Genomic DNA, 21,556 nt, shown 5'->3' with positions numbered 1-21,556 from the left:
AGTTCTGTATTGTTAAAGGAAAATGTATTAGCACTGAATAACTTTAGTGCTTTCCCACCTTCCCTTTCTTCTCTGAATTTATTGTTCTCCTAGCTTACAGAACCCCATCTCTCCATCTAATAAACCCTCACCCATGCTCACGATTAACTTCTTGAGCATAACGTCTTTTTACTTTTCAATTTTTTTTCACTTCTGTAGCCTTATACACTCAAAACAGCGTCTAACAATTTTCTGGTTTCCCCCTTACCTCACTTTCAGCTTCCATCCAAAATACTTACTGACTCTGCTAATCTTACTTATGTTATTTTTATTTATTTGTACTCAGATATACAGCACAGTAAAAGGCCCTTCTGGCCCAATGAGCATGCACTGTTCAATTACATACATATGAACAATTAACCTACCAACCTGTACGTCTTTGGGAGGAAACCAGAACACTTGGAGGAAACCTACGTGGTCATGGGGAGAACGTACAAACTCCTTTCAGACAGCGGTGGGAATCAAACCCCAGTCGCTGGTGCTGTAATAGCAATACCCTATCTGCTACACTACAGTGCTGCCCCAAAAGGCCAAAAACAGTAATCCTCCTTAAAATATTTTTTTTAACCATGCCTACTTTTGATTCCCAGATGCTGAGAGAAGCCTTCCTTTTTTCCTATCCCTGCCATTTTCCCTGGCATGCCCTTCATCTGAGCTCTCTAAGAATCAGAGCAGATAACAAGTTTCCAAGTTTTCCTCCTCTGTTCTAAAACTATCTGCTACAGAGGGTTTATTCTGTAAAGAGTGATAACCTTCAAAAACGTACAAAAAGAGCCCCCTTGAAGTTCTTGTACTTGTTTCTAATTGTAAGCACAAGGGAATCATAAATTCATCCTATTCAGTTCAGTTACTTTCCTTTTCTTTTCATTGTTCACCGACAAATTTTCCTTTTGTCCATTTTGCAAACTCACCTTCCTTTCCATCTGCATTCTGAATACTCATCTCAAATATTTCTCCTTGAGCCATATATTTTCAATGAGACCATCTATTTATTTTGCAGCATTTCTACACATCCAACGCCTGTCTAACACCTGGTCTCCCCAGTAACTAAACACTGGGAGAACTATAAACACAAGAATTTCTGCCAGTGCTGGAAATCCAGAGCAAAACACACAAAATGCTGGAGGAACTTGGCAGATTAGACAGCATCTATCGAGGGGAATAAACAGTCAATGTTTTGAGTCTGGGAAAATTAAATCATTTTTCTTTACTGTTCTCACAAGTTCAGTATGGGTCCTTTTGGTTAACTTATCTATGCAACTGTAGTGCCATTCACCAATATTCAGCCCCTAACCCTCTGTTTCTGTTTCACCAATACCTACCCAAATGTCTTGTAAACCCAGTTGCTGAATCAGCCTTATCACCTCACCAGCAGTTCATTCCATCAGCTGTTGTGTGAAAATCCTGCCCCATAAACTTTTTCATTCTCAGCTTAAACCCATGTCCTTTAATTTTAAATTATATTACTCTACCATCTATGTCCCTCACAATGTTATAAATGTCGGTGAGGTTACCCCTCAGCCTCCAATATTCCAATGGGGTTTCTTGTTTCACGGATGTCTGTGAAGAGTAAGAATTTCAGGTTGCATACTGTATACATTCTCTGTTATTAAATTGAACCATTTGAACCAGTCTATCCAATCTATCCTTATAAAAATGCAGTTTTGTGGAAATTATAAGGATACAACATTCTGTTGAATCTCCTCTGCACTCTTTCCAATGTTACCACATCCTTCTTTACATATGGTGAGCAGGACTGTGTACAATATTCCAAGTGGGCCCAAACAATGCTTTGCACAACTGCAACATAACATCGCCTCCTATATTCAATGCATTTTTGTTTTGCTAAAACATGAACACTTTCTGGCTCCCCCTACTGTTAACACATTAATTTATTATTAACTTTTAGATCTCTTTTACATTTCAAGTCACAATATAACATGACATGTTCTACTTTTAAGCATTACGTTAAAATAGATTTACAATATATTACTGCTCAAATTAACTTAATATTTCTGAAGATGTAAAACACAGTGCTGACTTAAAGCACAAAAAAATTGATTATGGCATTCTCTTTACTTCCATGAACTATATACTTACTTTACTGAAGTGGATTACTGGTCTCAGATTTCCACTAGAGGTGTTAGATTGTAATCAAATTCAGAGAAAACAGAATATATTCAATCAATATAAATGTTTATCACGTACTAAGAATATTCTTAATAGAACTTTAAGTATTAGTCAACAATGCTTTTCAGATTGAACAAACTCTTGATAATGTTAGTGTCCTTATCACTCCTTCCACATCTTGTCATCTCAAACCTCTATAAACACAAGAGATTTTGCAGATGCTGGAAAACTAGAATAACATACAAAATCCTGCAGGAACTGAACATGTCAGGCTGTATCTATGGAGAGGATTAAACAGTCGACGTTTCAGGCTGAGGCACTTCAACAAGACTGGAAAGGAGGGGGAAGAGGCCAGAATAAGAAGATAGGAGGAGAAGGAATACAAGCTATCAGGTGATAGGTGAGGCCAGGAGAGGAGAATTGAGGCTCAATTGGGGGATGAGGTATGATGTGCAAAGCTGGGAGGTGATAGGTGGAAAAGATAAGAACCTGAAGAAGAAGAGAGCAGAGTGGACTATGGAAGAAAGGGAATGATGAGGGGCACCAGAACGAGACGTTGGGCAAGTGAGGTGAAAAGAAGGGGTAAGAGGGGAAGAAGAATGCAAAATGAAAAAAAAAGAGAGAGGGAAGGGGTAGAAAATACCGGAAGATAGAAAAATCAATGTTTAGCTGACTGATTGGAGGTTACCCCCCAACCCTGGCCTCCCAGCTTCTAGTCTGCTATCTCATTAACCACTCACTATTAGCCCATTTCTCTACTCTGTTTTTCTATGATTCTACACTGTACCAAGACTGCTCATATGTCATCCCAATCCTTCCTGACCTACTTTGACTTAAGTTTCTTTCTTCCTTCAGCTTTCACTTTTGTTTATGTGTTTAAGTTCCTCCATGAGTTCAACTACATCTGTAAACTTTTCAAATACAATAGTTCAAACATCCTTCTTTTGTTCTGACAGAGCACAGTGTTCTCAGCTTCCCAAGTCTCAAAGTCTAGGGACAGAAGTTTCTAACCTTTTTTATGCCATAGACCCCTACCATTAATCAAGGGTAAAACCACAGAACGTCAACCTCCTTTCATTACAAACCTTTCCAGACTGATTCAAAAATGACTGCTGTTAATTGTCTTCAACATATCAGACTCTTAGAGGAGACTGTGTGGCTCTTGCCCAATCCTTTATAATTTATAACCAGATTTTACTTTAACTTTCTATGTCTTTTTCCTCCAAGTACTCCTTGAAGAACTGATCTTAGAAGCAATAAGGAAACTGCTGGACTGCTCAGCTGGTGAAGCAGCATCTGAGGGGGCAAAGGGATAGCCGATGTTTGAGTCAAAACACTGTGTCATTTGGGGGTTATCTTGCACCCACTGTCTTTTGAACATTTGGTACTCTCTCCATCATTGCTAGACCAACCACCATGTGAAGAGGGTGAATTGCTTCTCAAAAATCATCCTTAAAAGCTTCCCTCTGACTTGGCGCTTGGCCATGTTTTATAAGTTTAAAGTACATTTATTATCACAGTATGTATACTATGTACAAGCTTGAGACTCATCTCCTTATGGGTAGCCACAAAATAAAGAAGCCCAATAGAACCTATTAAAAAAAAATGAAGACCATCAAACACCCAACATGGAGAAACGAAAACAAATAGGGCAATAAAATTAAGCACATAACATTCAGAACTAAAAGTCAGGAAAGTGAGTCCGCAGCCACAAAGCTGGTCATCACTGCAGCTGATCCAGGAGCCTGTTAGTTGCAGACCACAGCCCCAGCACAGAGACGAGTAAACCTCATGAAACAGCGAGCTGAGCACCGGCCTGTTCCCTTGAATCTGGACCCAAAACCCTAACTGTTTCAATCTGGCTGGACGCTAAATCAGCCAAAGCTTGGGTCATTCCTCACTCTCGGACTTGGGCCTGGGCCTGGGTCCTATCTATCTGGTTCAATGTTTGCTTTTCTTTCTTAGGCAAATATGATGTGCTGTGGGGCATTTTTATACATTAACATATTATATGACTGCACCTTAATGCAATTGGAGAATACAAAAAGAAGGTGATTACATATTACTGACAGCAGAAATAAACACTGTGGACAAAAAAAAGTTGTTAAGTTTGAAAATGGCTAACGACATCATGATATAATAATACCTTAATAGTTTCTATCATACACAGGTTTAAAAATATAGCAGCATCTGATATGTTTGAATAAGCATTTCAAAATATTATAGATAATGTGAATCTATAATTCAGAATCTATAAGGTATGATTAAATCAATGTGATAGGATAGATCAATCTGAAAAAAGACTAAAATACGATTACCCCAGCATTATCTTTGCAAAATCTAGGCGATCTTTGACTTTGTAAAGGCCTGTTCAGTACCTTTAACAACACAAAATAGAAGAGCAGGGAAAACAATTGTTCTTCCTCTTTGCTTAGAGATATTCAGACCTGATCAGCAGGAATAATAATAAATGGATGGGACCAGACGCGTTACGAATTTTATTGGTCTGTTTCCATCCCCATTTATCCAAGAACATGTTATGTTATTCTTTCTTGGTTTCACTAAGTAAGGGTTAATAGAAATGAGGCTTATGTTCCATAAGATGCAGTTCCAGGTTTGCAGGTCAGAATTCACATATTCTAATTTCTGGAAAAACTGTTTCATTGATGAAAGCATTACAGTATGATATTTCCTTTATGGGTATATCTTTTAGCAAAGCTCATAAAACCTCAATTCATCAACATGAATTGTTGACTTTATTGCATGATGTCATTAACAACGAGCTCACAATAGGGTGAATTTGTCACATAGGCAGGTGGTTTGAGATCTCTCAGTGATACCGAATGATATCAATTCTAGTTTTTTTTGTAAATTTATGCCAAGTTTCAGGCAGTAAACACAGCTGCCTTGATTCTCTTCCAGAATAACAGCTTGGAAAGACATGGAGGAGTTCTCTAAATCCACCTGAGGACCCAGCCTATAAACAAAATAATGGCAGCTTGTTGACGGCTAGATAATTTGGTGGACTAGGACATTGGTCAAAGACAGAGTTCTTCCCTCAGAAAAATTGCGGTTTCAATCCAACCATGGGATAAATGACAAAATATGTTTTGCTGACAGTGATCAGCGACTGTAAATAAAATGAATTTTGGCAATCGAAATGCAGTCTTTCAGGAATGGGAGTCGTCAACATAAAATACTGCTAGTTTGGCAATGCCAAATCAGCATTAAACATCTGGAGAATGGGGAAAAAAAATCAATGTGATGGGACAGATTCTGCTTAAGGTATTGCTTTTGATATATTCATGCCTTAAAGAATTCAGCACTGCCATCAAAGAGTGAACAGAATAACCCTTCATCCAAGACTATAAATGTACTGTTTCTTTACAATACAATGATGGAGCTATGTTTAGGGACTGAAGCTGCATAAAAATCAGCTAACATTCCTAATGGACTTTTGCTCAAACACAAGAGGAACAGCAACAATTATAAAATGAATCTGTGGGTCTAGATTTTTGCATGGTTCCAAATGTATTTTTATTGTGTAAAAAAATTACTTCTGTCTTAAAGGAGTTAATATTACTGGGAATAAACTAATGATTTGATTCTTTCATTGGGCATCCCGTCAGCAAAGTATATATCCAAGAGGCATAATCCATGCAGGGTACCAACTGCGCTTCATACCTGTTCCAAGGAAATGATACATTACAGAATAGACTCATTCACTTTAAATTATTAGAAGATATAAGAAATTATTAAAATGCACAGTTAACATTTGTTAAGCAACTGTACAAGGAAAACCAATTAAAATGTGGTATCCACAAACTGTGATATATCCATAAACTGTGAATTCAAAAGATAATTTTCACCTGGATTGAAATACATCTCCTTAATTAAAGAAAGCAAGTCAATAAAACATCTCCTTAAAGTTACTCCCATTAATTAGATTCTTTAGACTATAACTATATATATATTTTCTGCAACAGCCATTTAACCCCTTCAAAGCTTATACCAGCATCATATTCTAAAGGGTTTAATTTTGTCCAGTACATTGCTTAACACATTTGTGTAAAGCTCCACTGTGCACCATTTTAATAGTGTTTCCAGCTTATTTATTTTAAATTGGCTAACAACTTGTAATCACATAAAGAAGCCTGCTATATGGCACAAGACAACCCAACATGTTGTGTATTAAAGCAAAAGGAAAATTAAGCCTTCAACTCTTCTGCCTTTGACAAAATTATGCAAGGTAAATACTGCAATCTATATATCAATTTAAAACTTCACCAGTCATTTATCAATGTTATTTTTCAGATGAAATATATAAGAAATACACATCTATAGATAACATTTAAAATGTGATGAACCTGTGAGATATAAACTTTGCATCACTGTCTTGAGTCCTAGAAGAAACAGTTGCCGAAATGCCTCAAATTTAACCCAGGGAATCTTGAATAAATGTTATACATTTAACTCCTGTTAAGTATGTAACTTAGACAAATAAGTTTCAATCTAATGTTGCAGTCTTCTAAAAGCTGTGTTTTCTTTAAGAAAGATAAATTATGTATGAATTATTTTGCAAACCATAATGAAGGAATGTTTTCTTATATTTGTATTAATAACCTTACATTTCCACCTTATCTGTATATATAGTAACACTTTTTATTTTCAATGAAATCAGACAGTGCTACATTATTCTATGAATGTGAACTACTTTACAACTTTGTTGAAAGATGTTATTTTGTATTCATTGAAGATGCAGGTCTGTGAGCACTATTTTGCACAGAAAAAAAAGATTCTTTATTGAACTACATAAAACCTAAAGGAAAACGTGATTATGAAGCTCTAAAATTAAAGGCTAGCCTTGTAGGAATTAAAATGAAATACAATTCAGGGAATACCTCCTGCATATTATTAATAATAAATACTAATCTATAGGCAAACCCTGACAAAATTGTTCATACTGTGGATAAAGCTCACAAAATTATCAAACAATAGAAATATTTCCTAAACAACTGGTTAACCAATTATAAGGATGTGGCACCAATTCTTTGAATTTCAGTTGCAATGTTCTGAGCACCTGATCTATAATCTATTCACCAGATTGGTGTAAAGCATCTGGATTAGTGAGTAACATTATCAAAGGTTAATTATGGAGCTATTGGCCAGTCTATCTCTGTTGAAGGTATTTGGTAAACCAGGAGTGGAAACAGGTAACTTAAAGTAAGGAAAACTGTCTGGCAGCATCTAGGTAAATAACAAATTCTTAGTTTGGAAAGATTTAGACCTAATGCAGGTCCAATAGGATAACACTGAATTTTTACATTTGGTTAAAATATGGTGAGCAGAATGACTGAAGACATATCAGAATTTATACACACAAGAAAGTCTGCAGATACTGGAAATCAAAAGCCACACAAACAAAATGCTGGAGGAACTCAGCAAGCCAGGCAGCATCTATGGAAATGAATAAACAGTCAACGTTTTGGGCTGAGACCCTTCTTCAGGACTGAATTTTAGGAAAAAAAGAATTTAGTTCTCATATATCTAAAATCAACTATAAATACCAAGATGGAATGGAAACTACAAAGCATAAAAATGACATTGAAATGTCATACATGACAAATTTTGTGTAGAGCATTTATTTATCATTGGATATACGACAAAATGATTCCAGTTGTATGACAACAGATATGAACTGAAAACACAATTTTATTTATTTACTTATTGAGATACTGTGTGGAATGAGCCCTTCAAGCCACACCTCTCTGCAATTCCCCAAGTTCATCTGAGCCTAATCACGGGACAATTTACAATGACCAGTTCACCTACCAACTGGTAAATCTTTGGGCTGTGGGATGAAACTGGAGTACATAGAGGAAAGCCATGCAGTCACGGGGAGAGTGTAAAAACTCCTTTCAGGCAGTGGCAGGAATTAAGCTGGGCTCAGCTATACTGTAAAGCCTTGTGCTAACCCACTACACTAAAGTGCCACACCAAGACTATTTGGATATGTTAACTTCACAAATTGTGATTGCTTTTACAAGAAATACTGTAGTTGCAGCAATTTATCAATTTAAACTAATAGCTGGAACAGCAGTTTTTTTCCCCCCATATTTCTGGCCTTTTATTACTGGTATATTTTAAGATCTCATTTTGCTGTTGGCTGCTATTAAAAATGCAGGAGGAGGTTTTTTTTGCGGTAAAATTATGAAACACACCACAGAAGATAATTATTTTGAAAACTATAGACTGGGGAAGTTTTCCAATTGGATCAGATATTGTTTCAGACATCAATTTATTTTTGATAATATTTCAGTAATTTTATTTGTGTTCCCCTGACCATTGACTGTTATGGTTGTATTGACGAGTACCTTTTCCCCTGCTTATATTTTAATAGTTGTTATTTCTCCTGAAATATGAGAACAAAAAAGTGCTTACAAGTTTGTAATTATCACTACAATTGCCAATTTAATGACTAAATTGTCATTTCAAATGCTTTAAGGAAACTGAATGCAGATTGTTGAGGCTGAAGCATATTTTAAAGTTCAATGTTCAATTTATTATTAAAGTACATATATGTCACCTGAGGTTCATCTTCATGTGGGCATTCACAGTAAATAGAAAGAAGCACAATAGAATCAATGAAAAGCCATGCGTAACAAGATGGACAAACAACCAACGTACAAAAGCCAGCAAACTCTGCAAATACAAAAAAAAAAGTAATTCATATCATTAACACAAGTTGTAGAGTTTTTAAAAGTGAGTCCATAGGTTTAGGAATCAGTTCAGTGTTGGGGTGAATGAAGTTGGTCCCTCTTGTTCAAGAGCCTGATGGTTGAGGGGTAGTAACTGTTCCTGATCCTGGAGGTGTGGGACCTGAGGCTCCTGCTCCTTCTTTCTGATGGCAGAAGTGAGAAGAAAGCATGGCCTGGATAGTGGGGATCCCTGCTGATTCCCTGCAACAGGGCTCATTATAAATGTGCTCAATGGTGGAGAGAGATCTACGTTTTGTAGCTATTTTCCATTCAAGGGCATTGGTGTTTCCATATCAGGCTTTGATGCAACCAGTCAGTATAATTTCCATTGTGCAAATATAGAAGTTTGTCAGAGTTTTCGTTGACATGCCAAATCTGCACAAACTTCAGATAAAGTAGGGTCCTTGCCCAACACGTTAACTGTTTATTCCTTTCCATGGATGCAGTCTGATCTGCTGAGTTCCTTCAGCATTTCATGTGTGTTGACAATCATGCTGTGTTTCCTATTCCAAATCGGAGAGACTTAAAACAGGACAATCAAAAGTACTATTTTTTCATGAAAGAAAAAAAAACCTAGAAAAAAACGATGTCAAAATAATTCAAAGTAATTCTCATTTTTTTGTTTGAATGCAGTATACATCAGTGTGTTTTCAACTTTTCATCTAATTGATGTGTTGAAGTGGAACAGAATCATCCAGTTATTTCCATAACTCTACATGCATCTTTCATGAAAGTTGATGCTGCTATTAATAAAGAACTTTGATTGCTGTATTAGATCAATTGAGGCCCTGGTTACACTCAGTCAGCTGTGTTGGGCAAGTCATGTCACTCATATGCCAGATACAAGAGTACTGAAACAGACAAGTGTGAGCAACTCATGCAGTTCTGAGAGAATTCTGAAGAAGATGAAGGAAACCGTGGCTTATGTACTGTGCCTTTTCGCTAATCAGCAGTTCACCTATAGTACTTTAAAGTGTATGTCCAACCATAAAAAGACCAGAGCAAAATACTTAGGCATTCATTTAATGGGACGAGAATATGAACCCAAAGTATAGGCATGTAGGTGAATAAGAGCAAGAATGAGTAACTGAAAATGGAGAAGACCCCAGAATACATCTCCTTCACGTTTAGTAGATGATTAGACAATGGTTATATATTCTCATACACTAAAAAATACTCCAAAATGTTCATCTACCAAATCAGTTACTAAAAGAATTTGATTCATCCTCTATGAATATATCTTTAAATTTACCATCATAATGTCAATAAATTCTGTAAAATCTGCTCAAGACTACTTGAAATTCAGATAGTTTCAAGGCTGGGTTCCAATGCTGAGAGTTTGCCCTGGGAGGATTGGTAGGAATGCAAAGCTGAGGTACAAATGAGACATTGGCTGATCTATCACTGAAATTGTCTATCTTGAGAAATGGGACACCATTAACTGGAAGAATAACTGAGAAAATCTTGGCACAAAGCTCCAGTAAGATGAGATTTATATCTGAGCTGGTGAGAACAGCAACCTATCCCTTTCGCTCACAGGGTTAAGATTAAGTCATCTTCATGGATAACTTAGAAATGACCAGGATAATTTACCAATAGTCATTAGCTAGATATAAACTTCCAGTAATGACTTCCCTTCACCGTTCCCCATTCCCTTTGACCTCTCTCACTTTATCTCCTTACCTGCCCATCCCCTCCCTCTGGTGCTCCTCGCCCTTTTCTTTCTTCCATGGCCTTCTGTCTTCTCCTATCAGATTCCTCCTTCTCCAGTCCTGTAACTCTTTCACCAATCAACTTCGTAGCTCTTTACTTCACTCCCCCCCCCCACAGCTTCACCTATTACCTTGAGCTTCTCGTCCCCTCCTCCATATTTTAACTCTGACTTCTCATTTTTTTCTCTCCAGTCCTGATGAAGAATCTTGACCCGACTGTACAGTTTTCCATAGATACTGCCTGGCCTGTGGAATTCCTCCAGCATTTTGTGTGTGTTGCTTGATATATATTGACTGATGAGTTCTGTCCTTAATTCTATCTTCATTTCATTGCATAATACAGTTTAAGCTTTGCACTTAGGAAGCATTCTTGTTGGTTCACTCATTGGATTGTGTTACTTGTAGCATATAGAACAAATCAAACAGTAATTGGAAGATACTTTACATAATTATTAAGAATATAATGCTACTGGAAGCTTTGTATTTAGTTCTGGACTCTTAAAAGGTTATCAAAGATTAGTTAAGAAAGTTTGGAGGAAATGTATCAAAGTAATAATAGTAAGCATAATGAAATGAATGTTTGTGAAGGACCAAAAGCTAAAAAAAAGACTATGAGAAGTTGTGAAAGAATCATTCAAAGTTATGTGAAGTGCAGTGGAATAATGTGCACTGGCCTACGGGGGTGGAAACATTGAGTCAACATTATCAGAGAGAAAAAACAGTAGCGAGATGTCATAATTGTGTTTTGGGCAATGATATGCGATGATCTGTTGATGATAATGAAAGCAGTTTCATTTGTAATCTTCAAAAAGGTGACTAATTTAAATAAGCATGAAAGGAGAAGTTTTCAGAGGAAATAACTTGGAAGAGAGATTATTGGGAAGGTCTATATTAAGTGAATGAAGATATTTATGATTCAGACTTAATGCAGATTGCTTAAGGCTCAGTTCATAAGTTCATGTATATTTTTCTGCCAGTTTGGTCAGTGTGATATTTGCTGCTGTTCCCACATTGGATTTTGTAGACCACATTGGTCTTGTTCAAAAGCTTAGTCCAGTCTTTTTGTCTGCAATATACTCTCCTCAACATTGGCATATGTACAACTATAATTCTATGTTCTTGGAGCAATCAAGCCATCATTTCAGAGATATTTCAAATGTATGGAAGGACAACCCATTTGGTTGCTTCTTGGTTGGTGCATTAACGACCTTGTAGGCATCTTCGTATGAAGTTCCTTTAGCAGAGAAAACTATCCACAAGGATCTATGAACATCAACTGCTGTTCATTGGTCTCCACCAATGAAGATCGAGAGGGGCACAAATTTGACTGGGCATCAGTAAAGTCAAGGCACAAGTGAACACACGGCATACAAAAGAATTCTTAGGAGCATGGTTCTCTGTGAGCACTTTTGTAAACAAATACATAGATCGCGATCTTATTTATGAGCTGATGTAGGCAATATTCCAGACCACACTGCACGAAGTTCACCACACAACCAATCAGCAATGAGATTTCCTCTCCACATTACAGATGAGCTTTGGAAATGACATCAAATCATCTGACAAAAAAGTATATAACGACAAGCATTTGGAGGACGCACCACAATCAAAAGCATACTGACGAGGTCACCTCACATGTGATGAAACATTTGCAAGTAAATTGCCAAGATCAGAGAACATCTCAACTCAACCACTTGAGCTGCACATCTTCCAAATTATGTCCAAACCCAACTAATGTTCAAACTCCAAACCACCATCCGTTACTGAACAATTCTATCTCACACCAATCCCAATAGGGTGACTTGCCTCACTTACTCTATTCATTAATTAGCCTAAAATAATGATCTCCTTTGCCACCTTTTGCCATTCTGTCCAACACTTGCCTAGGTTCAGCCTTATTTGATTTCCTTGTGTGCTCTGCATAGGACACACAAAGGAAAGTGTTTTCTTGTACAAACAGTTTAGTACTGCAGCATTCAAACAGATGAATTAGGAAAAGGTATTGAACATTTGGCCCTTCAGATTTTCTCAGCCATTTAATAGAATAATGGCTGATCTAATCATAACTTCAACTTCCATCCAACCACAGTAATCTTGCACTTACTTCCTTTACATCTATCTCCATTGAGAAAATGTTCAAAGTTTCAAAGTCTCTTGATCTTTTAAAGAAAAAAAGTGCCTCATCTCTTTTGCAAATGGATCATCCATTAGTTTTAAGAAGTGATTGCTTATTTCTAGATTCTTCTTCAAGGAAATGTCTTCTCCTCTTCACTCTTTTCCTTGGTATCTCATATGTTCCAGTCAAAACCTTTCTCATTCTTCTGAATGCCAGCAAATGCCAGCCTGTCTAACATTTCTTGATAAGACAATCCATCCCTTCCAACTATTAATCCATCAAATATTCAATTAACTACTTTGAGCACATTAACATCCTTCCTTAGATAAGGGGAACAATGCTAAATGTAGTCACAGAGTCAGGGAATCAAACAGAAATAGGTCTTCGCCAAATGCATGGTGCAAACCAAGATGGCCGCTTAAGCCAATCCTATTTGCCCGAATTTGAATCCTATCCTTCAAAATGTTTCCTATCATGTACCTATTAAAACACTTCTAAATGTTGTTATTATACCTGCCTCAACCACTTCTTCTGGCAGTTTATTCCATAAATGTACCACTCTTTGTCTAAAAATGTTGACCCTCAAAAAAGTTGGCTCTCAGGGTCCTGCTGAATCTTTCCCCTCTCACCTTAAGCCTAGTCCCCAATGCTGGGAAAAAGGCTGCTTGCATTCCCCTTTTCTTTGACCCTCATAATATTATGCACCTATTAGGTCACCCTTTAGACCCCTACGGTAGGAGACTAACTCTAAGAATGTCAGTGAATAATATTTTATCAAGGAATAAAACCTAAGCCTTCCCAACATTCCCTTCAATACTCTGCTAGGGTCAATGTTGAGGGGGATTGGGGCTGTGGATTTGAAGACAGCGAAGAAAGCAAGCTCATTCCTTTTAAAAAAATGTCACTTCACTTTCATTACTTTTCTGTATTTTCCTAGTTGACTAATTATATATATATATATTTAAATCCTTTGTTCAAGTTTTGTTAGCGTGTATTCTTGAACTGAGGTATAAAACATATGTTAACTTCACCAGCAACCAATCTTCTGACACAAATGTAATTTAAAATGCAATCCTGAACAATAGTTTTCCTCAAGTTGTGGACTGGCATTGACTGCAAACTAGGCAGTGCTGATTAACATTAATTTTGGGTGTCTGGAGTGTGGGTGCGTAGAAGGAGGTGTGTGGAATTTATATGCAATTGAAAGGAAGTATTATAGATATATTGTAACTATTGAAGTGTCCTGCTTTTTCCTTTGATCTTTAGCATATAAAAATGTTATGTAATATTCGATCACAAAGCCTCTTCCTCCAAGAGTGCTTCAATATGATGCCTGCTGCTCATTTTTGTTGAATAAAGCACTTCTATATCTACTAGCCCCAGCAACTCGCTGGTGATTTTGCTCATGTTACAGAAAGTTTCAGTGAAAAGTACAATGATAGAAGCAGGAGTAGGCCGCCTCCCCCCACCATTCAGTACAATCATAGCTGATCTGTCTCATGCATCAACTCCTCTTGTGTCAGTGCCAGACATAAGAACATAAGAAATAGGAGCAGGAGTAGGCCATCTGGCCCATCGAGCCTGCCCCGTCATTCAATAAGATCATGGCTGATCTGTCCATAAACTCAGCTCCATCTACCTGCCTTTTCCCCATAACCCTTAATTCCCCTACTATGTAAAAATCTCCCTAACTCTATCTTAAATATATTTACTGAGGAAGCCTCAACAGCTTCCCTGGGCAGTGAATTCCACAGATTCACCACACTCTGGGAAAAACAGTTTCTCCTCATCTCTGTCCTAAATCTTCTCCCCTGAATCTTGAGGCAATGTCCCCTAGTTCCAGTCTCACCTACCAATGGAAACAACTTTCCTACTTCTATCTTATCTATCCCTTTCAAAATCTTGTATGTTTCTATAAGTTCCCCTCTCATTCTTCTGAATTCCAGAGACTCAATCTCTCCTCATAGGTTAACCCCTTTATCTCTGGAATCAACCTGCTGAACCTCCTCTGCACTACCTCCAAGGCCAGTATATCTTTCCTCAAGTATGGAGACCAGATCTGTACACTGTACTCCAGGTGTGGCCTCACCAGTACCCTGTATAGTTGCAGCATGACCTCCCTGCTCTTGAATTCAATCCCTCGAGCAATGAAGGCCAACATTCCATTTGCCTTCTTAATAACCTGTTGCACCTGCAAGCCAACTTTTTGCAATTCATGCACATGCACTCCCAAGTCCCTCTACACAACAGCATGTTTCAATATTTCACCATTTAAATAATAATCTGCTCTTCTACAGCCTTCTACACACCAGTCTTTCAAAAAATATGTCCTGTGTTGTAGCCTTTACAATGCTCTCTATGGCAGAGTATCCCAAATATTCACCAAACTTTCAAGAAGAAATTCCTATGCATGACAGGTAAAATGTCTATGTCCTTATTTTATAACCATGCCCCATCATTTAAGACTCCCCTAGTGGTGGAAAAGTCTCAGCACTCACCCTGCCATTCCCACCTGTGGTCTTCAAGTGACCTTATGTTAAGAGAAATGAAATCACTTCTGATTATGACTAAGCTTTTGTATGCATCAGTTTGGTGCCCAACAAAACTGGGCAGTTAAAGCTTTCAGGAGCACTGGAGCACTGGGCTTCCTTGTTGCCATTGCAAAGGCCTGTTACGACCTTGTTGTTGGAGCTCTGACTGTGTCTGACTATCAGAATGCTTCCTGTGCATCAGATCAAGACAAGTATGGCTGTGGGAAGACCGACACATAGCATGGGAGTCAGAACAGTGAGGTCTGCCCTCTAAATCATTTGGCATTTTACTGTGTCCCAAAATTGCAATCTAGTTGTGTCTTACAAATCGAAAATTATGGGTACATTTGTGCTGTTTCCTGCCATAGGGTGCTTACATTTTAGAGAACATGATGGACTCAGAATAAGTCACTATAAGTTCCAAGAATTTTAACATTTTAACTTTGTTGCATTAGTATGTGCTATCTCTTCCCTAACCATTCATTCAGTCATTTCTTTCAAAGAACTGAGGAAAAACAATTTCAGTAAACAAAACAATAATTACTAAACCTACTCTTGATTTGAATCAGTGAGACCATTTAAGTGTGATAATCTCACCGTGTAACTGAAAAATGAAGCTTGGGAAATGCAATATCTAAACTATTACTCTGAAACTTCTGGAAGAAATCATCTTATTGACGTCATGAAAAGCAGTCAGATACATTGGCTCAAATTTTACGTTTCCATTTTTTAGTGTAATATCATTACATTAATTGCAACGGTGTACCAACAAAATAGATTGCTGTCGTGACTATTAAGAAACTGGAAATGAATAAACACAACATTTGAGGCACAGATTTATGGATGCCATTCTGTCAGCAAATTTTAAAAAAATTAACCTCATCCTGTTAAGTGGTGGCGTGCAGAATAGCAAATTGCTCCTTTAGTGCTTTGAGGGTTAAATTAATATTGTATTGCACTTACTTATGGCGTCTACAAATTGATCAAAAAAGCCGAATGGAAAAAGTGGCTCAGGCAGCTCTCTGAAAAACATCTTTAGTGCTCCGGTGACGACGTGGATGTCCTCCCACTGGCTGTCATCCAAATTCAGCTTCTCTTCTGGGAAAACATGAAGAGAAATGGAACAACTGGTTTTAATGAAACAATTACAAGACACTAATTATTATGTTAATGTTTGCCTACTATCATCAGCAACCGTTAACAGCCTCCTGCACCTAGAGGTTTAGAGCTGTGCAATTTTCCACAGAAGAACATATTCAGTACAATACCATCTGCAGGAATGTAGTGTGCACTCTCGGTCGCACACACACACACGCGCACACATACACACACAAACAAAAGGACATAAAGACTCACACTCATGACTCAAGATGTCAGGTACACTTATACCCATAATGCTTTTGCTGATAAATTAACACCACTTCTGAACGTGATTCAAAGCTATTAGCATTCAAGGCTAAGAGGGGCTGCGTAGTGGCAGCAACTGCTGGCTGAGCTGAACTCATGGGACCGGCCTGCAGGCCTTACAGAGCCAACATGAGACATATGCTAAACATGGCAATTGAAAATGAGCTATTACTTTACATGTGTCAACCTTGCCATGTACAAGGGAATTAAAGATAACTCCCTTTCTTTGCTTGAATCTAGTGCTAGTTAGGAATGTACAGAAGGAAAGAGGGTTCCCTTTCCAGAAGGATATATTGCTTCTGTGCTTTGTACTTACAAAAATAGAACAAGTACGAAACGTTATAGTTATACAAGTAACAAGAAGATAGGAATTAAAGAAAGCACAGCTAACAGAGTTATTCTGAGCACTGTCGTTTTCACAGATTTATCTGTGCCTTGTCGCTGCCTGTAAGGAGTTTGCGTGTTCTCCCCGTGACTGCGCAGGTTTCCTCCGGGTGCTCTGGCTTCCTCGTACAGTCAAAAAACATACCGATTGTTAGGTTATTTGATAAATGGAAATTTTTCTGTAATTAGGCAAGGATTAAATCAGGGTTTGCTGGGTGACGTCACTCGGAGGGCCAGAAGGGCCTATACCACACTGTATTCCAATAACCAAGTAAACAAATCAATAAATATGGGCTTTTTTTTCTACTAAAAGCAAATGTTCTTGTACACAGCGGTTTTAAAGAAATTTGTAGCTGATCAAACTTAAAGTACAGCCTCCTAATTGCATCAGCGTGAAATTACATCAGTGTAAAACTGTATCAGTTGCTATGCATTGACAGGGACTTCCATTATCCAGACCATCACAACAGCTACATATCCCATTAAAGAAACTGTGCTGAAGGTGGAAGATGTCTTTTGAATAGTAACTAATAGTTTGAAAGTGTAAGTGCCCAGAAATTCAAATGCATTTTGCAATTTCTTTCCTATGGTTTACAACTGACAATTGATTTTTTTAAGGAGTGAAACATAAAAATGACTATTTGTAGATTGTTTTGAGTCACTTGGAAAATTCGAAGGGGCATTTCCTTGAGTGATTCAACTTTACAATAGGCATAGGACTTCTTTATTGGGGTGTGCAGTATGTCATAATTCACTGTGCATTGCAGGGGAATGGACTACATGCTGCTGAGTGTCGAAGAATGGGTGCTGGTTAGACAATGTGGTCAAACCAACATATTATCAGATCAGCATACCTGCTATGTGAGGGCCATCCTCCCCTGCGCTCTTCCCACTTGCCTACCAACCATCTCAATCTTTGGCCAGGTACCAGATATACATCTGACTCCCTTTTCCACATTTTTGAACAGCAAACTTCGATCTGCTCCAATCTTACAATTCGGATATGGATGTTGATCGAAATCTCTGATCACAATGACTTCCTTTCAAATAAAAATAAAATCCCTCTCAATCAAACTATGCTCTTCTCTGATCCCCAATCACTCCGTCCAAACAATGCATAGTAGTTGGAGTTCTGTAAGAAAGATTTTTACAATTACTATTAGCTGCTCAAATAACTTCTTCCTTCATGTGGTCCAAGGCCTACTCATTTGAAGCAATAATTTACTTGTATCCTTCCAATGTAGTAAACTGCATTCACTGCTCTTAATGTTGGCTCCTCTACATCAGGGAAACCAAATAATAATTGCATTTCAGATCCATTCAGAGGGATCTTGACTCTGTCCCTTAATTATCGATCTGACCCTCACTTTAATCTCTTCCACACTCTGACCTCTGATATGTCCAATGAAGCTGGAGAAAAGGCACCTTATTTTCCTCTAATCACATAATAGTCTTCCTGATTCAAAAACTAATTGAACAATTTCAGGTAATCAGCAATTAGTCTTAGAGCCTTTCAGTGTTAAATTTCCAACAATCAGTATTTTTTTTCCTTCTGATGATTGAAGATCTTGTTCTTCTTCTCCCCTTATACCTTTCCCGAACCTTGACCTTGGCATGGGCTACAACCCTTCATTTTCCTCCTTCTCCCATCCTTTCTCTACAGTTTAAAGCTTGTTTTTATCCTTCATTCTGATAAAATGTCAGACTCATTCATGCTGCTTCTGTCTCCACAAGTGATGCCTGACCCGATGAACATTTCCAACAATTTCTGTTATGCTTTAGATTTCCAACACCTGCAGTGGTGTGCTTTTGTCACATGTTCTATTTCTTGTCTATACTGAATTCAATTGAGTTCAGTCAGTTCAAGATGTTCTGCAGTTAAACTAGGCATCAGTTGCACACTGGCAATTGCATTATCAGTTTTATTGAATTCCACATAAGTTTACAGTAGCTCATTATGATGATTATGTACAGTAACTACTGACTAGTATTTAACTGCATCTCCCATGTTAACATTCTGGTTTAAAGTGCTGTGCAGAAGCTATTGTCATGGATAGCTCTCAGCCTAAATGGTTGCAACTAACCACGCCACCAATCCTCAGTTTCTTCCAGATGTAATATTGTCTGTATGGCTATATTTTGGAGGATACAATAAATCTAAAATATGGTAAGTCAATAATCCTCTGCATTTCAACATACCTTTGATTACATCTAAGCTCCCCAAGATCTGGAGAGTTTTCATATTGTTTAAGTCACTAATACCGAAGCTTGACAATAATATTGATCACTTATTTCTGTCAGTCACTTCTCCATTATGTTTCGTAATGTTATTGCTTCATTTAAAGTATAACGAAGACTCCTAAGAAAACACATGAACAATGAAACAAAACATAAATTGGCTAAAAAATTGACAATGATTTTTACTTTGTCAATTTTTCTCATTATACATCTTTTCATGCCTCCTGCAGACATTTCTGATCATCCATTATTTCCCAATTTCTGTGTTTTTTTAGTATTTTGAAAGAAAACTCGTTTCCATGCTAACACTTTCAATGTGATTCATAGGCCTTGTATACATTTGCAGTCTTTGTGACCGCGTCTGTTACTTCCTTCCTTATAACATAACACTTTTTCTTCTTAATTGCTGTTAACTCCAGAAATCTTTGACAACCTCAGGGAAATTTATATTCCTGAAAATTCAGCTGTTCTAGGCTTTATCCAGTGGCCACCCTGCAGAATGCCCCCATTTGCTCTGTTTAAATAATTGCTATGGAAAAGTGGTTTCCAGACTTTTTTATGCCATGGACCAATACCATTTAGCAAGTGGTTCATGGACGCTAGGCTGGAAACCCCAGCTCCAAAGGCATTGTTAAAGCACAGCAATCAGAGTGGTAAAGTGAACCCAAAATAGAGGGCAGATTTTGGCATGGATTCCATTAGGTGTGGCAAATTTGAAATCTAGTCGGACCTTTGAGAAAATCAGGATTTTGAATATGAATGACACATGACCAGTAGAGTTAATTACAATATCTGATGATAATTTTTTGGGTGTAGCTGTAGAAGAGCATGAAGACACATGGAATTATTGTAAAACTAATGAAGTACAAACTTCATAGCTTCCACATATATTAAAATATCATGAATTTGTGTATGCATTTATTCCTGTGTTTCCCCCAGACATTGCGGCTACAACACTCTGGTCAGACATGGTCCTGTGGTCCACAACAGCTAAGCTGGCATATATTGTGGAATTGACAGTACCATGGGAAGATGGTGTTGAAGAAGCTTATGAGAGGAAAAAGACCAAGTACTCTGAACTGGCAAATGAAGCTGCCCAGAATGGCTGGAAGACCAAGATTTTCCCTGTAGAAGTGTGATGCAGGGGATTCGTGGCTACATCTACGACCAGTCTATTGAAGAAGCTGGGGGTGAGGGGTTATTCACTCCAACAAGCAATCAAGTCCTTGTCAAATGCAACAGGAGAAAGCAGTAATTGGATTTGGATTAAAAGGAAAGACAACAATTGGGCTGCAAGATGAAGACAGGAGGGTATGGAACTGGGGGGGGGGGGGGGTGTATCTGGGACACCAGGTGGCACAGTTGAGCCCTCTGGAGACGTCGTGGGCTTATCAACAAAACGTCGAAGAAGGAGAGTGCCCACCTGATGGCCTCGATGAGGTACCTACCCTCTTTGTCATCACTCTAAGCCTACTGCCAACATCGAGAGTGCCGATTTATCAAAGGGTTTGAAACATCAAGTCCTATTAGCTTTACTATTTTGGGGTTAATAAATTGATCTAGGATTACTATTTGAGAAAATGGAATGTTATGTAAATTAAATAATGTTGAATGTGCTTAAGTTTATGAAGTATATACAAAATGTATCTTTTCTACATACTCTGTAAAACATGTAATATCATTACTTTTCTCTGATAAGAGGCATTAACATCAATGATATGTATTTGATAATAAAAGGCCTCAAATATTTTGAATAAATATTTTTTTGAAAAATAGACATGTATAACATTTATAAGGTTTGATAACTTGCTTGTTTATAATCTCTAAATACTGTATATATCAGTTTTGAATCACTATAAAAATGTGTGTTTGATGTGTAGATTCTAAACTAGTCATGCAATTTTCACTCTCCAAATGGGCTGATTTAAAAAGTTCTTTGTCATACTGTAAAGAAAAATAACAAATATTGTAGGTTTTATTCCATGGAAAAATTACTTTGAAAAATTATCCCATGCAGTGGTATTTTGTTTGTAATATTGAGATTTTATAAAGCACCAAGTTGGAAAACTGCTCCATTTGAATACATCCTTGTTTAAATTTAGCTTTTAATCATTGAACGAAGCCATTCACACGCTGTCCTAATCCAGAAACCCATCTGTTTGATTGAAAACACTTCAGGAGTATCCCTTTATTACATTACATGGTTTTAATTTCAATTGACTACAGCCTAGTGGGTCTGTT

The 21,556-nt window shown here is 37.5% G+C and overlaps 1 protein-coding gene across 2 annotated transcripts in view; it reads right to left on the bottom strand.

The window, feature by feature from the left end:
- Positions 1 to 21,556, bottom strand: part of LOC140714573 (rho GTPase-activating protein 15-like) — a 734,693-nt gene that overhangs the window by 105,192 nt on the left and 607,945 nt on the right. For both annotated transcript variants that reach the window (XM_073025883.1, XM_073025887.1), the window contains exon 13: positions 16,250 to 16,384. In XM_073025883.1, coding sequence (XP_072881984.1) covers positions 16,250 to 16,384 — 135 coding nt within the window. The remainder of the gene's footprint in view (positions 1 to 16,249; positions 16,385 to 21,556) is intronic.

Source organism: Hemitrygon akajei, chromosome 2, assembly GCF_048418815.1.
Source record: "Hemitrygon akajei chromosome 2, sHemAka1.3, whole genome shotgun sequence".
Classification (NCBI taxonomy): Eukaryota; Metazoa; Chordata; class Chondrichthyes; order Myliobatiformes; family Dasyatidae; genus Hemitrygon; species Hemitrygon akajei.
This window is presented reverse-complemented; position numbering and strand designations above follow the sequence as displayed.